General features: G+C 37.1%; 1 protein-coding gene across 21 annotated transcripts in view; it reads right to left on the minus strand.

Moving 5' to 3' along the window:
* Positions 1–862: 862 nt before the first annotated feature.
* Positions 863–17,438, minus strand: part of ESRRG (estrogen related receptor gamma) — a 403,057-nt gene continuing 386,481 nt past the window's right edge. For all 21 annotated transcript variants that reach the window (XM_027897314.1, XM_027897329.1, XM_027897327.1 and 18 more), the window contains 2 exons: positions 15,595–15,864; positions 863–4,582 (listed from right to left, as the gene is read on the minus strand). In XM_027897314.1, the coding sequence (XP_027753115.1) occupies positions 4,338–4,582; positions 15,595–15,864 (515 nt within the window). In that variant the 3' untranslated portion in view covers positions 863–4,337. The remainder of the gene's footprint in view (positions 4,583–15,594; positions 15,865–17,438) is intronic.

Here is a 17,438-nt window from a genome sequence, read left to right on the forward strand (position 1 = left end):
AGCCTCTGTGCCATCAGCCAGAACCTCCAGAGAATGGCCAGTAGTGAAGGTGAGAAATACGTTGGCAAACACAACGACAAAACACTATCAAGATAGGCTAAAAGGCAAGAAAAGCACACATTAGCACTTCTGTGATGGTTCCAGAAGGGTCCACAGGAAAGAGGGGCTGGCCCCGAGCGAGGGGGGGCTGCAGCCCCTCGGAGGGAAGAGGCCATTTATGGCCAGTTTGATGCTGCACTGTTTAACCCGCCTGGATCCTGACAGCTATCGGTGCCCTTCATTAACACCAATCTATATTATTGCTCTGGTGGCTACTTACTTCCATTCAGCAACGCTGGATCAAGTAATGCAGATTTTTATTTATTTATTTTTATTACTTTTACTCAGAACACATTAAAGAAGTCTCCTGCAGTAGGAAATGAATGATTGACTCAGCTGTTGATGGTGAAAGCAAAAGAAGTACTTCCATACGATATTAATGCGATCTTAAAATAGTGGGAAAGTTTTCTTTTATGGCATTGACAGAAAGGCAATGATTTTGAGTAATGCAGGTTGATGTGAAGATGCTTTAAGATTAAATAAGTGCTATATAAAGGCCTGCCAGCCTGAATTCTAATGTGCTATGAGACATTTTGCATATTTAAGAGTATGCAAAATGTCTTGTACCACACTGGAATTCATTTTGACAAGGCTTTATATAGCATTTATTTACACTCATACTGTACTTTAAGGGAGAAGTGCTAACACTGGCTCTGTTTTGAATGGAAGTAACAAAAGGTAATACTAATTGCTCTGTTTCCTCCTCCAAAAAAGGAAAATAAAACTAAAAAACCCCACAACACAAAAAATAAAATAAAAGCAATCAAAAGTGGAAGCTTGTTTAATATTGCTCTACCATCATCCTGAAAGGCATAATAATTTGAGTTACACATCTGAACTGATTGGAGTTACAGAATCATATCTCCTTTTTGCATTTAACAATATATACAATATAAAATAAATACATTTACACAAATGGACATTGGTTGGAGCACACGGTATGATACACATCACAAAAATATACAGTTGATTGCTATACAGATGTGAAGCCCATCTACAGCTATAGACATGTTTGTTTTCATTTGTTGTTTTGTTTCAGTTTTTAACTACTGGCTATTATGCAACTCCTGGATTATTATAAGCAGTTTAATTTTTTTTGTCCTTTTGCGATCTTTGCACGATAAGACTGCCGTAAAATGTTTTCCTAGGCAGGTAAACAGAGACGCTTAAATAATTAAAATACAATCACCAACACCCATTTTCTCTTCTATAAGAAAAATAGCAGTTTTAATTTTTTATATCTTTTTTATGTTATCATTTAAATGCAAAATAGTGGAATAAATACAACAATCTGATCTGATTGAAACAAATGTGTAACTTCTGGGAGTTACACAATCATATTGCTTTAAATAAGAAAAAATTAAAAAATGAAGCAAAAATAGAAATTAAATTGTTATGGCTAAAACATACACCCTTTGAAATTTTCCCAACACTTCACATTAAGTAAGTGGTCTTGAAAGAACTCTTCTCCAGCAAGGTTTAAGATGAACAACATTATAAAGCCCGTGCAGTTTTTTTTTTTAGCTAAGTTTCAGGTAATGGTTTTACAGTCTTGATATACTTGTTCTTTTGCAGCTCCAAAAAATTACGGAAAAGGAAAACTAAAGTTTGCACCGTGTGCCTTTAACACATCTCCATTTTTTGTGTGGTTTTGTATACTTCTAGTTGATTGGCTTTTGACCCTGAAGCCCAAGTTCTTTAATGTGATACAGCAAAAACAATATTTATATTATATATTTATATATATATAGTGTACTTGAACAGTAGCAACTTAAACCCTGCACAAACTTTCTGGAAAATAAACTTTTTTTTTTTTGCACTCTTACATATATAAATAATCTTATAGAATCAGCACCTTTTTCCCAGGAGTTGTATTTTTTTTTTTTTGACATTTTTCAAAAGGGATGTGCCAATTTCTGAACTCCTATCACAGCTATAAATTTCAAGTTATTGACCATCTGAATGAATTGCTAATGATGATTTACCTAGAATCACACTACAGTCACTTCTCTACTGAGAAAACACAATCTACAATATAGTCCCATATAGCTAATGATAGATACACAGTTTGTTTTTTTTTCCTAGCACTAGGCCAACGGAGCATCGGCCCATTGTTATTTTGTTTAAAGCACACAACGTAGCAATAGTTTTGGAAACTTGTCCGCACCAAAAAAGTTTTGCAACAACACAGAGCGAGTTAATAACAACATCTGAGAGATGATTGAATAAAAGCTATATTTACAGCATTTAAAAATTAGACTTATCTATAATCTTGAAATATTCAAAGTTTTATTTCTAAGCTATACATTGGTATTCTATAATAAACTGTTACAGAAATTATCCCTTGTTTTGAAAATATTATGATTTCAGTGTGTATCTGTTCATAACGAGTATTTGTTTGGAGTTTTGATCTCTTAATTATTACTAGGAAGAACTTTATTACCGGTAAGGAATAGAATATACTACTGTAATCTCCTGAGGAATTGTACATCCAATATTGTCTCTAATTCTACCCTGTGTCTATAAGCACACACCACAAGAATCCAAACACCACAAGAAGAACAAGACAACAGTCTTTGAATGCAACATAAAAATTCAGAAAAGCACAGCAAACATGAAACATTGAAAAGCTGAACTACATTTCTTTTGTTTGTTAGGATTACAATTTTAATTACATCTGTGTACATAGAATAAGGATGTTCACATAGTACAGGGAGCAGCTACTAACACTGGTACATTGGTATAGCATTTGATGGAGGTTATTGTTTATTGGCTATTTAGCGACTGTAGTTTTCTGGGGGCATCTAATCGGTTTATACATTAGATTACACCTCGTAACAGTCTTGAAACTGACTGACTTTCATGCTGTGACAATACTGGTTGAAAAGCACATATACTGGTTTAGCTACTTGTTAAGGTTCGCCATTTACAAAATAAAGTCTAAATCAATAAATAAGGTATAGAAGTGTTAAATTCTTCAAATTTGGTCAGAAGTCTACTACTCTGATTTCTTAATTTTGCGAACGGCGGCGTTTGCCTCATTGCCTCTAAGCTACTATTGGTTCATAGGGTTTTTCTGCGTGTGAGGTTATAATTTTGCAAACAGGCAGTATCTCGTTCATTTGCAACTGAAGCAGTTAGAAATCACGTAGCGACCACACCTTTGTACGGTCGCTGTCTCCTAACACCGTTACGGATTCGTATTCGACATGGAGTATTTATATGTTAGACTACTCGGATATACTGCAGGTGTAATCTAATCCTTTGAGTCAGTGAACATTTAGTTATAAACTGGAGCTCATGTTAAGAAACTGGATGTTTTGGACCAGACTGGCACACAACATAAATTGCATCCGTGATAATATGCACCTTCCCTTCGACTATTGCTTTAGTAAGATAAATTCCCACATTAATAAATGGCTGAAAACTGGTAAAGCTGGTACAAAAAAATCTCCGTTAGTAAGAAGAAACAAAACATTTAAAAAAATCTTCCTTCAGGATTCATTTGTCCTTCATTATTGTTCATCATTGTTCAAGCCAGCACAAAAATGCAGTATTTCTTTCTCTTTAGTATTGCGTGAATGAATAAAGCTTAAACTATTCCCTGAAAAAGTTACATTGTAGCTAACCTAAGAAATATCTGGAAGACTTGAAAAAACAATTAAGGAATCAAATGGCTGTAACTGATCTAGATGGAAAATGCAATGATAAGAAGCAGCCGATGCATCGTCGCTTAGTCGTCTAATTAGAGACTGCTCCTATGAAATCTAATACTGCATTCAGTCAGTTCATCGTGTTGTACTGTACTGCTAGGTACGGTGGTTCTCTCTTTGATTCCTTTGTCATTGGGGACATTATGGTTCATAATAAGTTCACTGGCATCCATATTATGGATTTCCATCCTTTGGCAGGCCTGGCTTCCATCTCTCTTCAATTAGAGACCTCTTTTAAAAAGTTCAGCAGCAAAAGGAAAAAAGAGAAAAGGAAAAAAGGAAAGGAAAGAACAGAAAGGAAAAGAGAGGAAAGGAAAAGGAAAAGAAAAAACTGCATCAGAAAGACACAGAAGAAAAAGTTGAAAGCTGCTTCACAGTCTTGCTGCTAAATATCAGTGCAGTCATTTTTTCCTTAATTAAACACTAAGTTTCTTTGCCATTATTATCCTGTTTATTTTCCCTTTTTTTTTTTTTTTTTTTTTTTTTTTTAAAACGTGCATGATGGGGAAGCCCATGATGCTTTAGTCAGACCTTGGCCTCCAGCATTTCCAAAAAAAGTTTGTGCATGGGGACTTTGCCTTCCAGTTTGATGTTGTAGAAATGCTGCACAGCCTTGGTGGAGGTTTGCCTCAGAAGCGGGAGAGTCATCAACATCTTGCCTGCACGACGTGGGTCTTCCATGTGCTGCCCAGCCTCATAATCCTGCAGAGCCTCATGTAAGACATCCTGAAGTTTCTGCACTGCCTCAACATCCTCTATGTGCATTGAGTCTGCAAAACAAAAGAGCAACAGGAGGTTTCAGTTTGGTGTGCCAGAAGTTTGATAACGCTACGGCTGCACGACACTGTCACTGGTTCTGTCCATCCCCTTTCACAAAGCAGGAAGATAATTACCCACTAATTTCTATACTGACCTTCAGCAAAGTATATGGAAATGCCATGGAACTACAAACGCACAATTAACTCTCGGGTAAGTAATTCTTCTCCTCATCCCTCTCGAACAAGTAAAACAGTCACCCCCGGTGCTCCGCAAACCATCTTTACGGTTACTGCTTTGGAGAAATGACAGCACCAGAGGGCTGAATGAATGGAGGGCTGTGTTCTATCAGGGAAGCAAGGATGACTGCCCTGCTGTGGAAAAGCTCAGTAACACTCAGCGTCAGGTTGCAAGGCTGCCGAGTTGGAAGCTGTGGTCGTTACTCGCTGCTCAGAGACGCTGACTGTGGGATTAGGACCACTGCACCGACACCAGGGAAATGCGGGTTTGATGGGATTTCCTACTAGGTTTAGCTACTTTTTTTTTCTCTCTCAGGCATATTCAGACAGACAGGCAACACTTAGCATGTTCCTGAACAGCTTTTGTTCTGTGAAGCTAACATCTCCTACAAGGTGTAATCCTTCTCTCCCACCCACTCAGACGGTGGTTTATCTTGTTAGTGTCGGGGTTTTGCATTTTTTATAAAACACTCAATGGAAACACCTTGCCCTGTACCTTTCCAGGTGAGATGCTTTGGTGGTGTAAGTATTGAGTGACAAGCCTAGACACAACACACATCAGGAACTAAACTAAACTGCTACATGACCTGGAAAGAGTAAAGCAATGGAAGTGTGAAATAAAAAGAAAAGATCTAACTGAAATAACTGTAAAACCCGCAACTGTATAGATACAGAAAGGGAAGATGTCCCTGAGAATACGCAGTTACTGGACCATGCTGAGATGACTTTGGATGAGCAGCCCTAATTCTCTGACTTTTATGTAGTCATAAATGCCAGAAAAGCCCTGATGTAGTCCAAAGGGAGGTGAATGCAAGTAAGGAAGAACAGTCAAAGGTGAAAGGGGTCACCAAACAGCTCCTATCAGCTACCAAAATGCGGATGGTTGACAAACTTACAGAACCAGTAAAACACCATATGAAAACATAAGTGCTGTGAGGGAGTACAAGTCTTCAGGACAGGCTACACGGTGCAAGTTTTGCTCAGGGTGAAAATGGGACATGGCAAAATTAGTTTATTCTTGAAAACGCTAGTTAGCACAACGCTGCTTTCCATTACCATTCCCAGACAGAATAATAACTGAGGAGCTGGATAGTGAAGAACCGACTTCTATTATTGTTTCCAAGACCTGTATTCAGCAGCCTGATGCCTTGGATCAGTGTCTGACAAAGCCTCATGTTTTACCCTGTTGATGATTAAACATCAAGTTTTACACATGCTTCAAATATCTGAATTACATTCAGGGAAATAAGAGGCATCTAAGATTCATTTCCTAAAAGCTGACGTGCTTCCTCAGATAATTAGGCAAAATAGTAAATACCTCTCTCCTTCCAAATACAAACATGTAAACCAAAATACAAACCGGTAAGTAACAGGTTAACAAAAATGTTCCAGCTTCTATTGTCAAAACAAATGTGCAAATTGAAAAGAAAAAAAAAAATAAAACTTACAGTTCCCACTCTAAAACAGACACTTAATTATATACAAGTTTGGATCATTTAGCACGTTTTATTGATTCTGATGACAGTTTATCTGTTAATTACACATAATGGAGTCCTATGGGAATTTTACATGTTTAATAATTCTGAGTCTTAGTGAATACATGCTCTAAGAAGCATGCAACTAAGACAAACGCTGCAGGGATGTGATACTGCACATCAAGGTACCCTGTGCTGAAAGCAGAGATGCAGAAATATCTCTCTTAGGGGCAAAGAAGGCTACAACATTTTAAAAAAGATGACAGGCAAGTACTACCTCTAGCAAAATTTAGTTCTAATTGACATGAGACGATTCCCCAAATCCATACATTTTTGATAGCTTTCTAATATCATAATTCTATTTAATAATTCTATGTCAATAAGAGAAAACCCCTGAATTCTGTGTCCTACAAACATATGTAATCAATACAGACATGCTAACACACACACACAAACACACAAACACACATGCAGACGTGACTGATGTCTTAAGCAGTGTCCAGCCACCAGGCTTAACTTGGAAAGCAAATTCCAAACAAATTGTTGTCTTTACTCCCTAACCCTTTCCCAAGCCCTTGGCTATTCACTTCTGTGCTGCAGAACACAAGATCTGTGTCTCTCGCTTTCATAAACCATGCACTGTTTGTGCAGAAATTACACATCTTTTCTTCCTCTCCCCAGATTCACAGTGCCAGGGCCAGATTTGCTGGGGAACCAAATAGGAGCAATTTTTCTGCAACAAATCTTTGGTGAGTTAAAGACTGTCTTCAAGACTTTTTTTTTTTACACTATACTGCATAAAGAGACAGGTCTTTCTGGAGATTGTGACTACAAAGGTTTAGGTTTTAAACCTTTAGAAAACTGGTCTGATTCTTCCCAGAATCAGTATTTGCAACTGTAACCAAGTTTGAAAATAGATGATGGATGGATTCCAGACTAATATATTTTTCACTTGCTTAAGATGTTTAACTCTACAGACTGGATAGCAGTTTGGCCTGCAGTGTTAGAAATATCTACACTCTGCATATTTCTTACAATGACACTGAGTGAGGAGAAGAAAGAGGAAGAGAACACCCCCCAGAAAACACATCAAATCCTGCTTTTTAACACAGCTACTACACTCTGTGCTCTCAAAACTCTACCGTTGTGTCCAAACCCAAGGAGTCTTACCCTCTCCTCGCAGGGGTGATTGTGTACCATCCCTCCAGTAAACAGAGTAACTACTTATATGGAAAAGTAATAGTAGTAAAGCTTTTAATGTATTTGTTGCTGTCTTTGAAATCTATTTAGCAGTTGGGAAGAATGAGACTAGCCAGTTCTCTGCTGCCCTAATGCAAGTGCTCCACAGCCAAATGGTGGTTCATGGAGCAGTTCAGGAAGCTGTGCCTTGGGGAACAGATCTGGTCACAGGAAATGGGGTAAGAAAAAAACACAGAGAGAGGGGCCCTTCCAACAGTGATTAAGACTTCAAATTGTTCTTTTAAAATGGCCATTTAGCTTGAAAGATTTAAAAATTATGTAATCAAATTACTATGATAATTTAACTCCCCATTTACAGCAAAGATTCAAACTCATTTCAGCTTTACCCATTCTAGGGTCTGCCAATGTTTAAATGCAAACTCAATAAATCTGTGCTATTTAATTAGACCATGATTCAGCTCGCAGATTGCTCAGGAAAATATTAATCTCTACAAAGATCCTTCTTCAAGTTTTAGCCTTGCAGTCTGGAACTTCCACTTTATTCCCAATATTAAACGAATGTAGATCTTAATCCCTCAGGCGTAAGCCTTTGAAAATAAGCAAAATGGTTGAAAATGCTGAACTAGCCAAGGGGAAAAGAGGAGGAAAAATAAAAGAAAGAAATCTTTTCAGTAACTACTGACTGGCAGATGTAGAAGTGAATTCAGAACAGGCTAACTTTTTGCTACATACTGCTTATTTTACTGGGATAAACCCAATCCTCAGTGATGTCATCAAGAACCACTTTAATTTAAGGAAACACAGACCTAATCTGACAATCCAGAAATAAAGAAATAATTTCACAGATAATATGAAACTGAATTACAGGTGAGGTACAAAGAGTGTGATTTTTCTTCTTATACCATGAAAACCCCTATTCTTTAACCCCTATTCTTTTGGTTTTGGGTTGGCTTGGGATTTTTTAAGTGGCTTTGCAGACAGTCTGGATAATTTATGATTATGTCCTACACAGGTAATATCCAGACAAAACCTATACCCAGATGTAATACACTTAAAAATCAGTGCCCATTTAAACAATGAAATTAAACAGGGTAATTTCACAGTGTCATTTGAAAGAAAGAAGAATTTGATGGTAAATGCCCTGCAAAAAAACACAGGTTACTGAAACTGAGGTCAAGAGATGAACACAAGAACTGTTGATACAACATGCTGCTGAGAACGTGGGATTTCAGTCTCGCAAGGGGAAAAGTTGTTCCCGATCAAAACCGCGATGGGAGAGAGTGAGATCAACAAATGAGCTCTGCTTGGAGAATCTCATTCTATCCTTGCAAATGCTTTCTTTCACCACCACAGGATGGGAAAATAGAATTGTACCTCTTTTGATCAGTTGATTGATCATATCATCGCACAGGAACAGGAGAAAACTGGAGTTCTCATCCAAGAAAAACACCGCAAGGTCCAGACAGAAATTCAGATTACAATCTACCTCATTTAAAATTCAAGTTTCATCTCAAATGCAGCAAACAAACATCCAGCCACTGAGAAATCATTTGGAACACATCACACAGAGCAACAACTAGCTAAAAATCAGGAAGCACCTAAACTGAGGGGCAAGAAGGCCTCTCAAAACACTGCTCTGAGGAAAGCTAAGGGCTGGTGTGTGTTTTGTACATAATATCACTAAGAAGTGGTAGAAAACCAGGAGTCTCAAATGAAGTGTTTCGTCATGTCAGAAAATTCAGACAGCAGGAAGGAAGAAATTATTACAGTGAAGCAGCAGGGGGCATGCAGCAGTGAATACACACATTAAGATGCTGGTAAACCACACTGGAGAGGTAGATACCAACAAGTACTTGAAAGACAGCAATTGATGTGATGTTTGTGATTCTGTATAGCTGAGCATTTCACAAACTCAAACTGGATAAATCAGATTATTGTATCTTCCAGGGCCCTGGAAGAACTGGATGGGATGAAGAGTAAGAACAGGCGGCAAAATGTTTTTTGCTTTACATAAGGACAACAAAATCCTAATCTGGATTATGTCTCAAATAAAAGGAATTTTTTACCTAGATTGTACTGCCAATCCAAAACCCCCTAAAAATCCACTGCAGTGTTTATTAATGGGAGAACTGTTCTCAGAATTACAGAACTCTTCCTCCTGAAACATATGCCAGATTTGGACAAGGACGCAAAGTGCTTGCCCACATTTTGTTTCTGTATGTTTTTTTTATGAGAAATATAAATGAAACACAATGACATTTTGAAAAGCATATTGCTCAAGATAGAAGCAATCCATGGAAATTGTCAATAGGAAATCGAACTAGGTTCTCGGTTCTCTCACTCCACAAGAATTCCCATCCTTCTGCAGTCTAGAACTGAAATTGCCCCAGATACTTATTTTGGTCTTCCCTGTGTGTGGTAAACAAATATACTTCATTTTGACTACCTATTTGCCTGTTTTTCCTGAACAGAACTATTTGATGGGGTCTGCTTGGTTAGGATAAGAGACAAGCACAGAGGCAAACAGAATATTTTCCCTTGCAAAAGAGTACGGCAAAAATGATCTGACATCTGGAGTATTCTATTGGAAACAGACACTTAAAGAGTATATATATGTTGAAAATTAAAGAGGAATAAATTAAGAATTCCTTTTCCATAGGAATTATAGGCAGTAGAAACCAAAAAAGGAAAACAAAGGTTTTGGGGTTTTTTATCAATTTGATTGATTTTACTGAATGAGGGCTTAGTCTGGATTGCCCTGGCTTGGCCTACTTTTCAGAAGAGATATACAAACTGAAGCCTCAAAACAGTTTTTAAACACAGTAGTAAAGGAAGGCAAAGAAAGAAAAGGAATTGCTTCATGGAACATGCCTATTTATTTCAGGGACTAACTGGCTTAGTGGTGAACTAAAACCACTGGCATAAAGTAAGTCAAAACATAGTAAACAAATACTTTTTTTTTATTCCTGAAATGGTTTACTTTCCACTAGGATAGGTAGCAAAGGTAATAAATAAAAGGATATGTTTTCACAATACAAAACAAATTGCATACTATGAACTGGTTTCAGTACCTACTCAATAGGGCTACTAAAAGTCTGGGAAAAGGGAATTTGAATGATAGAGGTGGGGAGTGAGATACCAACTAAAAGAAAATGGAGACTGAAGGCTTCGAAATCCTTTTTATCCACTACCAAGGTATGAACAATTACCATAACTATTACCACTGAGAGCCACTAGTTTGGCTTCTTGTCTCTTGCAAGTCTCAGGCTACTAACGTGAATAATGTCTACTTATTTCATAACTATGTGAGGAATATCTCGAAGTTATTCAGTTACTACACCAGGTACCAGAAAAAAAATACGATTAACCACTGATTAACCATTAATTAACCATTGATTAACTCTGCTGCCATTTCTTTATGCTAATTTAAGCAAATGGTAGAATAGTTATTTATTTTCTCTAAAAATTGTGAATGCCACCTATTAGATTAAATTAAAATGGAATATGAGGACGAAACTGAGTTCAAGCAACATGAAAACTGACTACAGGGGCAACTTCTTTTTCTTAAAACTTGTTTCTATGATGTACCACTCCCTACACAAAAGTACATCCAAGAATTAAGATCTTGTTATTTATATTTGGCAAAATAAACACTGGTAACACACCCTTAACACAGCCCTATGTGTGTATGTATGTATGTGTGGATGTATGTATGTGTGGATGTATGTATGTGTGTATGTATGTATGTGTGGATGTATGTCTCTGTCTACCTATACCATGAATTTTAACACTAGCAAGATGACTAAATAAAACAAAAGGAAAAAACTGACATTATTAGAAATTAAATACATTATTATGTTGTGACATAAACATATAATAAAGATGATGTCCTGTGGAGTAAGTCATTTACTGGGCTCTACCAATTAACTTCTGTTATGAACTATCATTTAATGGTGATAGGCTGGTGCTCTGAGTACACTGTGCCTGGAAAGCTAAAAAACTTGTAAGAACTTACTAATTTTTTAACCAGGATGACAGCATAACTGCACTTTATTATGCTAAAATGCAAAAGATACGTTTTGGTTCTCACTCCTGCGGTAATGGAAGGGTGACAGTTATTTTTTTAGGAGAGTTAGTATCAGAGACCAGGAATTGTGATGATTCTCTTTCTTTGTGGTACAGGCTAGACAGGCAGTATTAGCGTTTAAGATTAAATTTTCAACAGTGCATAGGGTTATACTTTTAAGTGCCTAGCATCCACATTTGGGTCAGATTTTTCAAGATGCCAGTAGCCTATTAAGCAGATGCACACAGATCAGACTTTCAAATGCGCTAATGTATTTTGACACTCTAGTTCCTTACGTTAGGTCTTTGAAGGGAACTGAGCTGCTCTTAAAACTCTGCTCTCATTTGTGACTCCTAAGCTCTTCTGCAACATTCGGACTGAGGGACCAATTTAGCCCTTACTGATTAGGCAATTTCAAAAAACTGCTCACCTGCAACTCCCTGTTTAGTATTGCCTAATCGATACGTGGAAACGTCCCCTAATACAAAAGAGATGAGCAGGTCATCCTTGCTGTGCCGCAGCGTTCAGGTGCACGTGCGCGCACTTGTGTGCACTTCAGGCACATTTTGTAAATATTTCACCTTCCCTTACACACGAGGAAGTAATTGGTACATGCATGTTTTGGAAACCATTCAAAGTTGATTTTCTGCGTGGGTAAACAAAGTGCTCATTGGTGCCAGCTTGCTTCAGTTGGGCGGTGTGAGGCAGAACGCGGGGCAGTGGCATCCTGCAGCTTCAAGGTACCTCCTGGCTTTTATGTACAGAAGGTGGGGAAAGAAGGAAGGAGCTCGTGATACTGGCAGGACAAGGACAACGCCAAAGAAAGAGTTACTTCTCTGGATTTCATGCGTAAAGGCTGTATAAATTACTATTGAATCAATGCAGATGCTTAAAACTAACCTGATAAATTCCATATTTACATACTAAATGTAACTGTTGAAATCATGCCTGTATAGATTTTAACACAGGCAGGACTGAAACGTCTATGCATTTCAGTATTGTGCTCTTACATATATATTTAAACTTTTCAGAGTCTATTTGCACTTCATTTGAAATCAGTACAATCTACAAGGTTGCCACATCTTTGCATTTGTGGAAATTTATAGAAGTGGCGTGGCATTGCCAACCCTGCACAGGGAACATTTGATAGTGGCTGTCAGAGAATCTCCCTGAAAAATGGCTACTCCTCCCCACCTTTTAGGGACCAAATGGCAGGATTAGATCCACTACTGCACAAGTAGGCTCAGCAGGCCTAAAGAAAAGTTAACAGTTGGGGTGTTTTAATGCTCAGGCTACTGAGATTTGTCGGCCAAAACAAAGCTTGTGGTATTTATTCAAACAAAATGCAATCAATATGAAGACAATCCACAGTTTCTTTTCCCTGCTTCCGAACACCAGCATGGAAAGTATTATGACACTGTATCATAAATCACGGACACAGACACAGAGGTATAAAACCATCTTTGTCTACTGTTTATAGTAGAGTCAACCTGGGAATCTTTCTAGACAGTGCAGATATGGCAAAAATGTCTGAGACACCCAAGATTTCTTATTATACTCTCTACAGCTATAGAAAGGCTAACATATTTTAAACCAGAAAAATAAATAGTGGAAGGAAGCAGAAGTAGCAATAAAACATATTAAAATGTGAATTGCTACTGATTGATTTTATAATGGCATTTTATTTTTTTTATATTAGTTGCATTTACATTAATCAAGTTCCCAGTTCTATGAAAATAAGCTCTTCTGGTTTTGTCTATTAAAAAAAAAAAAAAAAGCGCAAAAAATGCAATTCCATTTTATTTTAATTTTAGCAGCATTTTAAAAATGAAACACTAATGGTCTGATATCCACTGATGGGGGGTAATTCTGCAGGTGCTATTTTACACCTACACGTTAGTGTAGCTACAGCTGATAGAAGTTTGGTATCTGCTGCCTATACAACCTGAAGCTGAAATGTTGAATGCCAGCAGTCAAAACACTGTTGAAAGTGAAGTGGAATGGCTGGGCTGCTTTTTAACTCCTCCTTGCAACAGTTTCATTTTAAGACAGCAATTTTATTTCTTTTAAGATGAGGGAAGGAAATGTTTTCACTTCAGTGTGCCCTGAATTTTAGTATGCTGAACTGTCTTTATCTCTGACATTATCCTGGTTGTAATTTCCAGTGAAGTTAATGAAGCTACAGATGATTTTGATACACTCTATGCACAATGTATGACTAAACTTTTTTTTGGCAGCAGTTATTTTTTATTATTACTTAAACGTTGCATGCCTTTTTTGGGGGTAGGGAAAAAAAGGTGTGAATGGTATTCACTCTCATATCCCTATATTCTACCCCTTATCCTTTTTATCAAGTAAACTATAGAAATAATTCTAATGTAGTCTTTGAATTACAGAATCAAAATAAATACAAAAAACCCTTCTCCATTTAGACTCCTAATTCCAGACAACTTTCTCGCTCTGGTCATTGAGCATGACCAATTTTAAGGAAAAAACCTTTCCGTAGCCACAAAGTATCCTCAAGTGCCTATTTACAATGTTCAAAAATTAGAAATAAATCTTCAATTAAGAATAATTTTGATCTTTAGAGGCATTTTAGCATTTTGCTAATTCTGGAAATAAGATAATATTCTAAAACTCAGGGCAGAGTTAGTGGGGTGGAGAATATTTTACAAAGAAACTAACAAGCCTTTTGGCTTTGCATGTTTTTGAATTATATTTCCAATTAAAAATGCAGAGTGCTAAATCACATTACAAAGATAAATAGGAAAGTACAACTTCATTGTTGAAAACAATTTCCCTCCTATCAATCTGAGGATTCATGCATCAATATTGTAGATGAACTGTTAATTACAAAATCAATTAAAAAATTATTTCCAAAAACAGTCACGCGTCCTGGCTCTCAGGGGGGCAATTTGGGCAGAAGGTCTCATCTCACTAGGACCGCGCCAAATCACAAGTCGTCATCCACAAGTAAGCAAAAGCAATCTGGTTTTTCATTTTTCAGCGCGGCTGAGCCCAGCCTGAGATTGATCGTCACATATGGCCCCAGAAAACAAACTGTCAATACCTTGAATGCTGCAGAATTTGAACAAATAGCCGTCCGCCCATTCAAGCCACTCATTGCATCCCATTTAACAGATTTTATTGACAGTTTCCTTCTTGTAATTAAAGGGAAAACTACTGGCCAGCAACCAAGATAAAGTTCAAAGATAGGGTCAAAACAAAAGCAGATGGAGGGGCACGGTGTGACTGTCAATGGAACATAGCATCAGAGCATGTTATTGACACACAGGTATCTAATGATCGGCACGTCATTAAAGAGGGATCTATCGTGAACTTTATGCAAATGCTAAAAGGGACTTAAGACCACAATAAAGCATTAAGGAGACACAAAAGGAAAAACAACAAAGCACCAACGATTTTTACTTATCTGACAGTATTCACTGCTTCAGCACTTTTAAATTCAAATGCAGAAAAAAAAATTCTTTCTGAGATTTTTAACTCTTGCTGCACAGGTAATAATTTTTGCAGAAGCACCATCTCTAAAACTGCATAGGATCCGTAAGGTAAGGTGTGGTCCTTGTGAGATTTAATAAGGATTTCCTCCCTCCTTCTGTATCTTGAATTCACCCTATCAAATAAATCAGCAGTTGCCTTTAAAGAGAAAATATATAGCCTATTCTCCAGCATCCTTTCTTTCCTTTTAATTGCAATGATTAGGCTTGCTTGAATTATGGAATGGTTTTAGGAAAACAACATCTATATTCATTTGAAGGGATCTTTGCCTGTAAAATACTCTCCAAATCATACAGCGGAATATTTTCCACTCCCTTAGGGACATATTCCCCAATTACACTGAAACAGAAAGTTGTTCTTATTTTGAACTGCTTTGTTTGTCGCCCTTTAGCTAAAGTCTGATTAGCAATTTCTTATTCTAAAACCATGTTTAAAACAAGCATGCAGAAAGTATTATGGAAGGTAGGAAAAAACCAAAAAAAAGTGACACATTAAAAATGTAGCAACCGTCATGCCACTCTGCCAACCTGAATTAGCAAGTGCTATAGCTTTGAGGGTGACAAACTCTTCTTTCTCCAGCTTCATGCTCTTGTATTTCTTTACCAGCTGCAGTATGGCATTGTTAAGGTCAAGAAGGCCTGCCAATTTGGATTGGTCTTCATCCATAATATAATCTTCAGCATATACGAGCTCGTCCTCAAAAGAAAGTGACCGGTATACAACACCGAGAATCAAAATCTCCATCCAAGCACTCTGCAGAAGGCTCATCTGGTCAGCTAGAGACAAAGTGGAGAATCCTGAGTAGGAAAAAAAAAGAAAAAAAAAAAGGAAAAAAAATTAAGCACACCTGGATTTATCAGATTTATTAGAAATTTGCTCCTCTTTTATTTTTATATACACTGTGATAAAACATGCTATTATTCTCCCTTCTGCTTTTGTGCCTCTCCTCATCCTATTACAAGAAAGTGAATCAATAAAAAATCAAATGTTTTCTAATCAAAACCAAAGTTTTAAACAGGCTGGAATTTGCAGGCTCTTCCTGTGAGAATGCTAATAATTTTGGGGGTTCTGCAGTGACAGTCTGTGATTTGTATCATGTCTTCGTTGTTCTGAAATAGTTGTGCTTAGTTCTAAAAATCTGATGCTGTGAAACAGGGATCTGCTGATTCTATTCATCACTACCATAAACCAAGAAGGACAATTTAGGAGATAAAAAAATAAAACTTTTTTAAAAGGGAAGATCTGATGTTTAAATAGAATTAAGGTGCCAGTCAAAAAGAGAAAAATTCTCTTTGAACTTTAACCTCAGGGGAAAGAGACATAACACCCACCTTTCGCAGAAAAGACACTAATCATTTCAGTAATGGCTTCTGCTTCTACTACACTTGTTGAAATAACAGGGTGACACATTGAAATGTCAACTGAATAGCAGTCACATCATCCTTTTTCTAAGGGCAACCAAAATTTTAATAAATGCCTCTTAATTAATTTAACTTTTGCCTTTTTTTTTCCTCTCTCTGCTGTCTTTCCTAATAGGATCACTAAAGGCAAACATCTTTACTGTGTTACCTTTTCAGACTCTTGTTTACAGTACCTGTTAATTTATTATATCAAACTGCTAATATCCCAATCACATTAGGTGCTAGGATACAATATGGGAGAGGAAGTGATTTTCCTGGCCTGTTGGTGAAATGCAGCAGTTTGCCAGTTGGCACCATCAACCACAAGTACTTAATAAAATCATCAAAGGGGATTAGTCAAGCTCTTCTTAAAGGGTCTTAAGACATGTCTGAGGCTTTCATTTAGTTGTTTATGGAGCTGCTTACATGTCCTCTGACAGGGTTCCCGCTGTAAGAACATTCTTTTTTGCGTTCAATTACACTTAAATGCATTTTTCTGTTTTGAAAGTCAAGAGTTACAGTCAAGCAAGAATATATCATAAACTAGCAAATCTGCAAGGCGTCTACTCCAAACAAGATTTTCTCTATAAGCACTAAGCAGCAAAACTAATACAAGAAAAAAGAAAAGCCCACATCCAAACCACCAGGCATCCATAAAAAATGAAACATAAAACTGGCTGCATGCTCTCTCTCTCTCTCATTTTTCTCTCCCTCCTTATTTGTTTTCATTTTCTCTGTCTTTTGAGTCTTGTGATAGAACTGTAGCTCTCTTCTTTCAGAAAAAAAAAAACAAAACACCAACAAAAACTGAGCCAACAACAACAGGAAACCCTTGAAGATGTGACAATGGAAAATAACACGTCTGTGATTAAAATAAATAAGAGGGAAATGTCGAAGAAATAATCATTTCAAAGGTTATAGGGAGGAATTCATGATTTCAATTAGCTTCAACATTTCTGTTCCTTCCCGTC

The sequence above is a fragment of the Empidonax traillii genome, unplaced genomic scaffold, assembly GCF_003031625.1.
Source record: "Empidonax traillii isolate 1590-97213 ecotype Southwest subspecies unplaced genomic scaffold, ASM303162v1 scaffold535:size1322822, whole genome shotgun sequence".
NCBI lineage: Eukaryota > Metazoa > Chordata > Aves > Passeriformes > Tyrannidae > Empidonax > Empidonax traillii.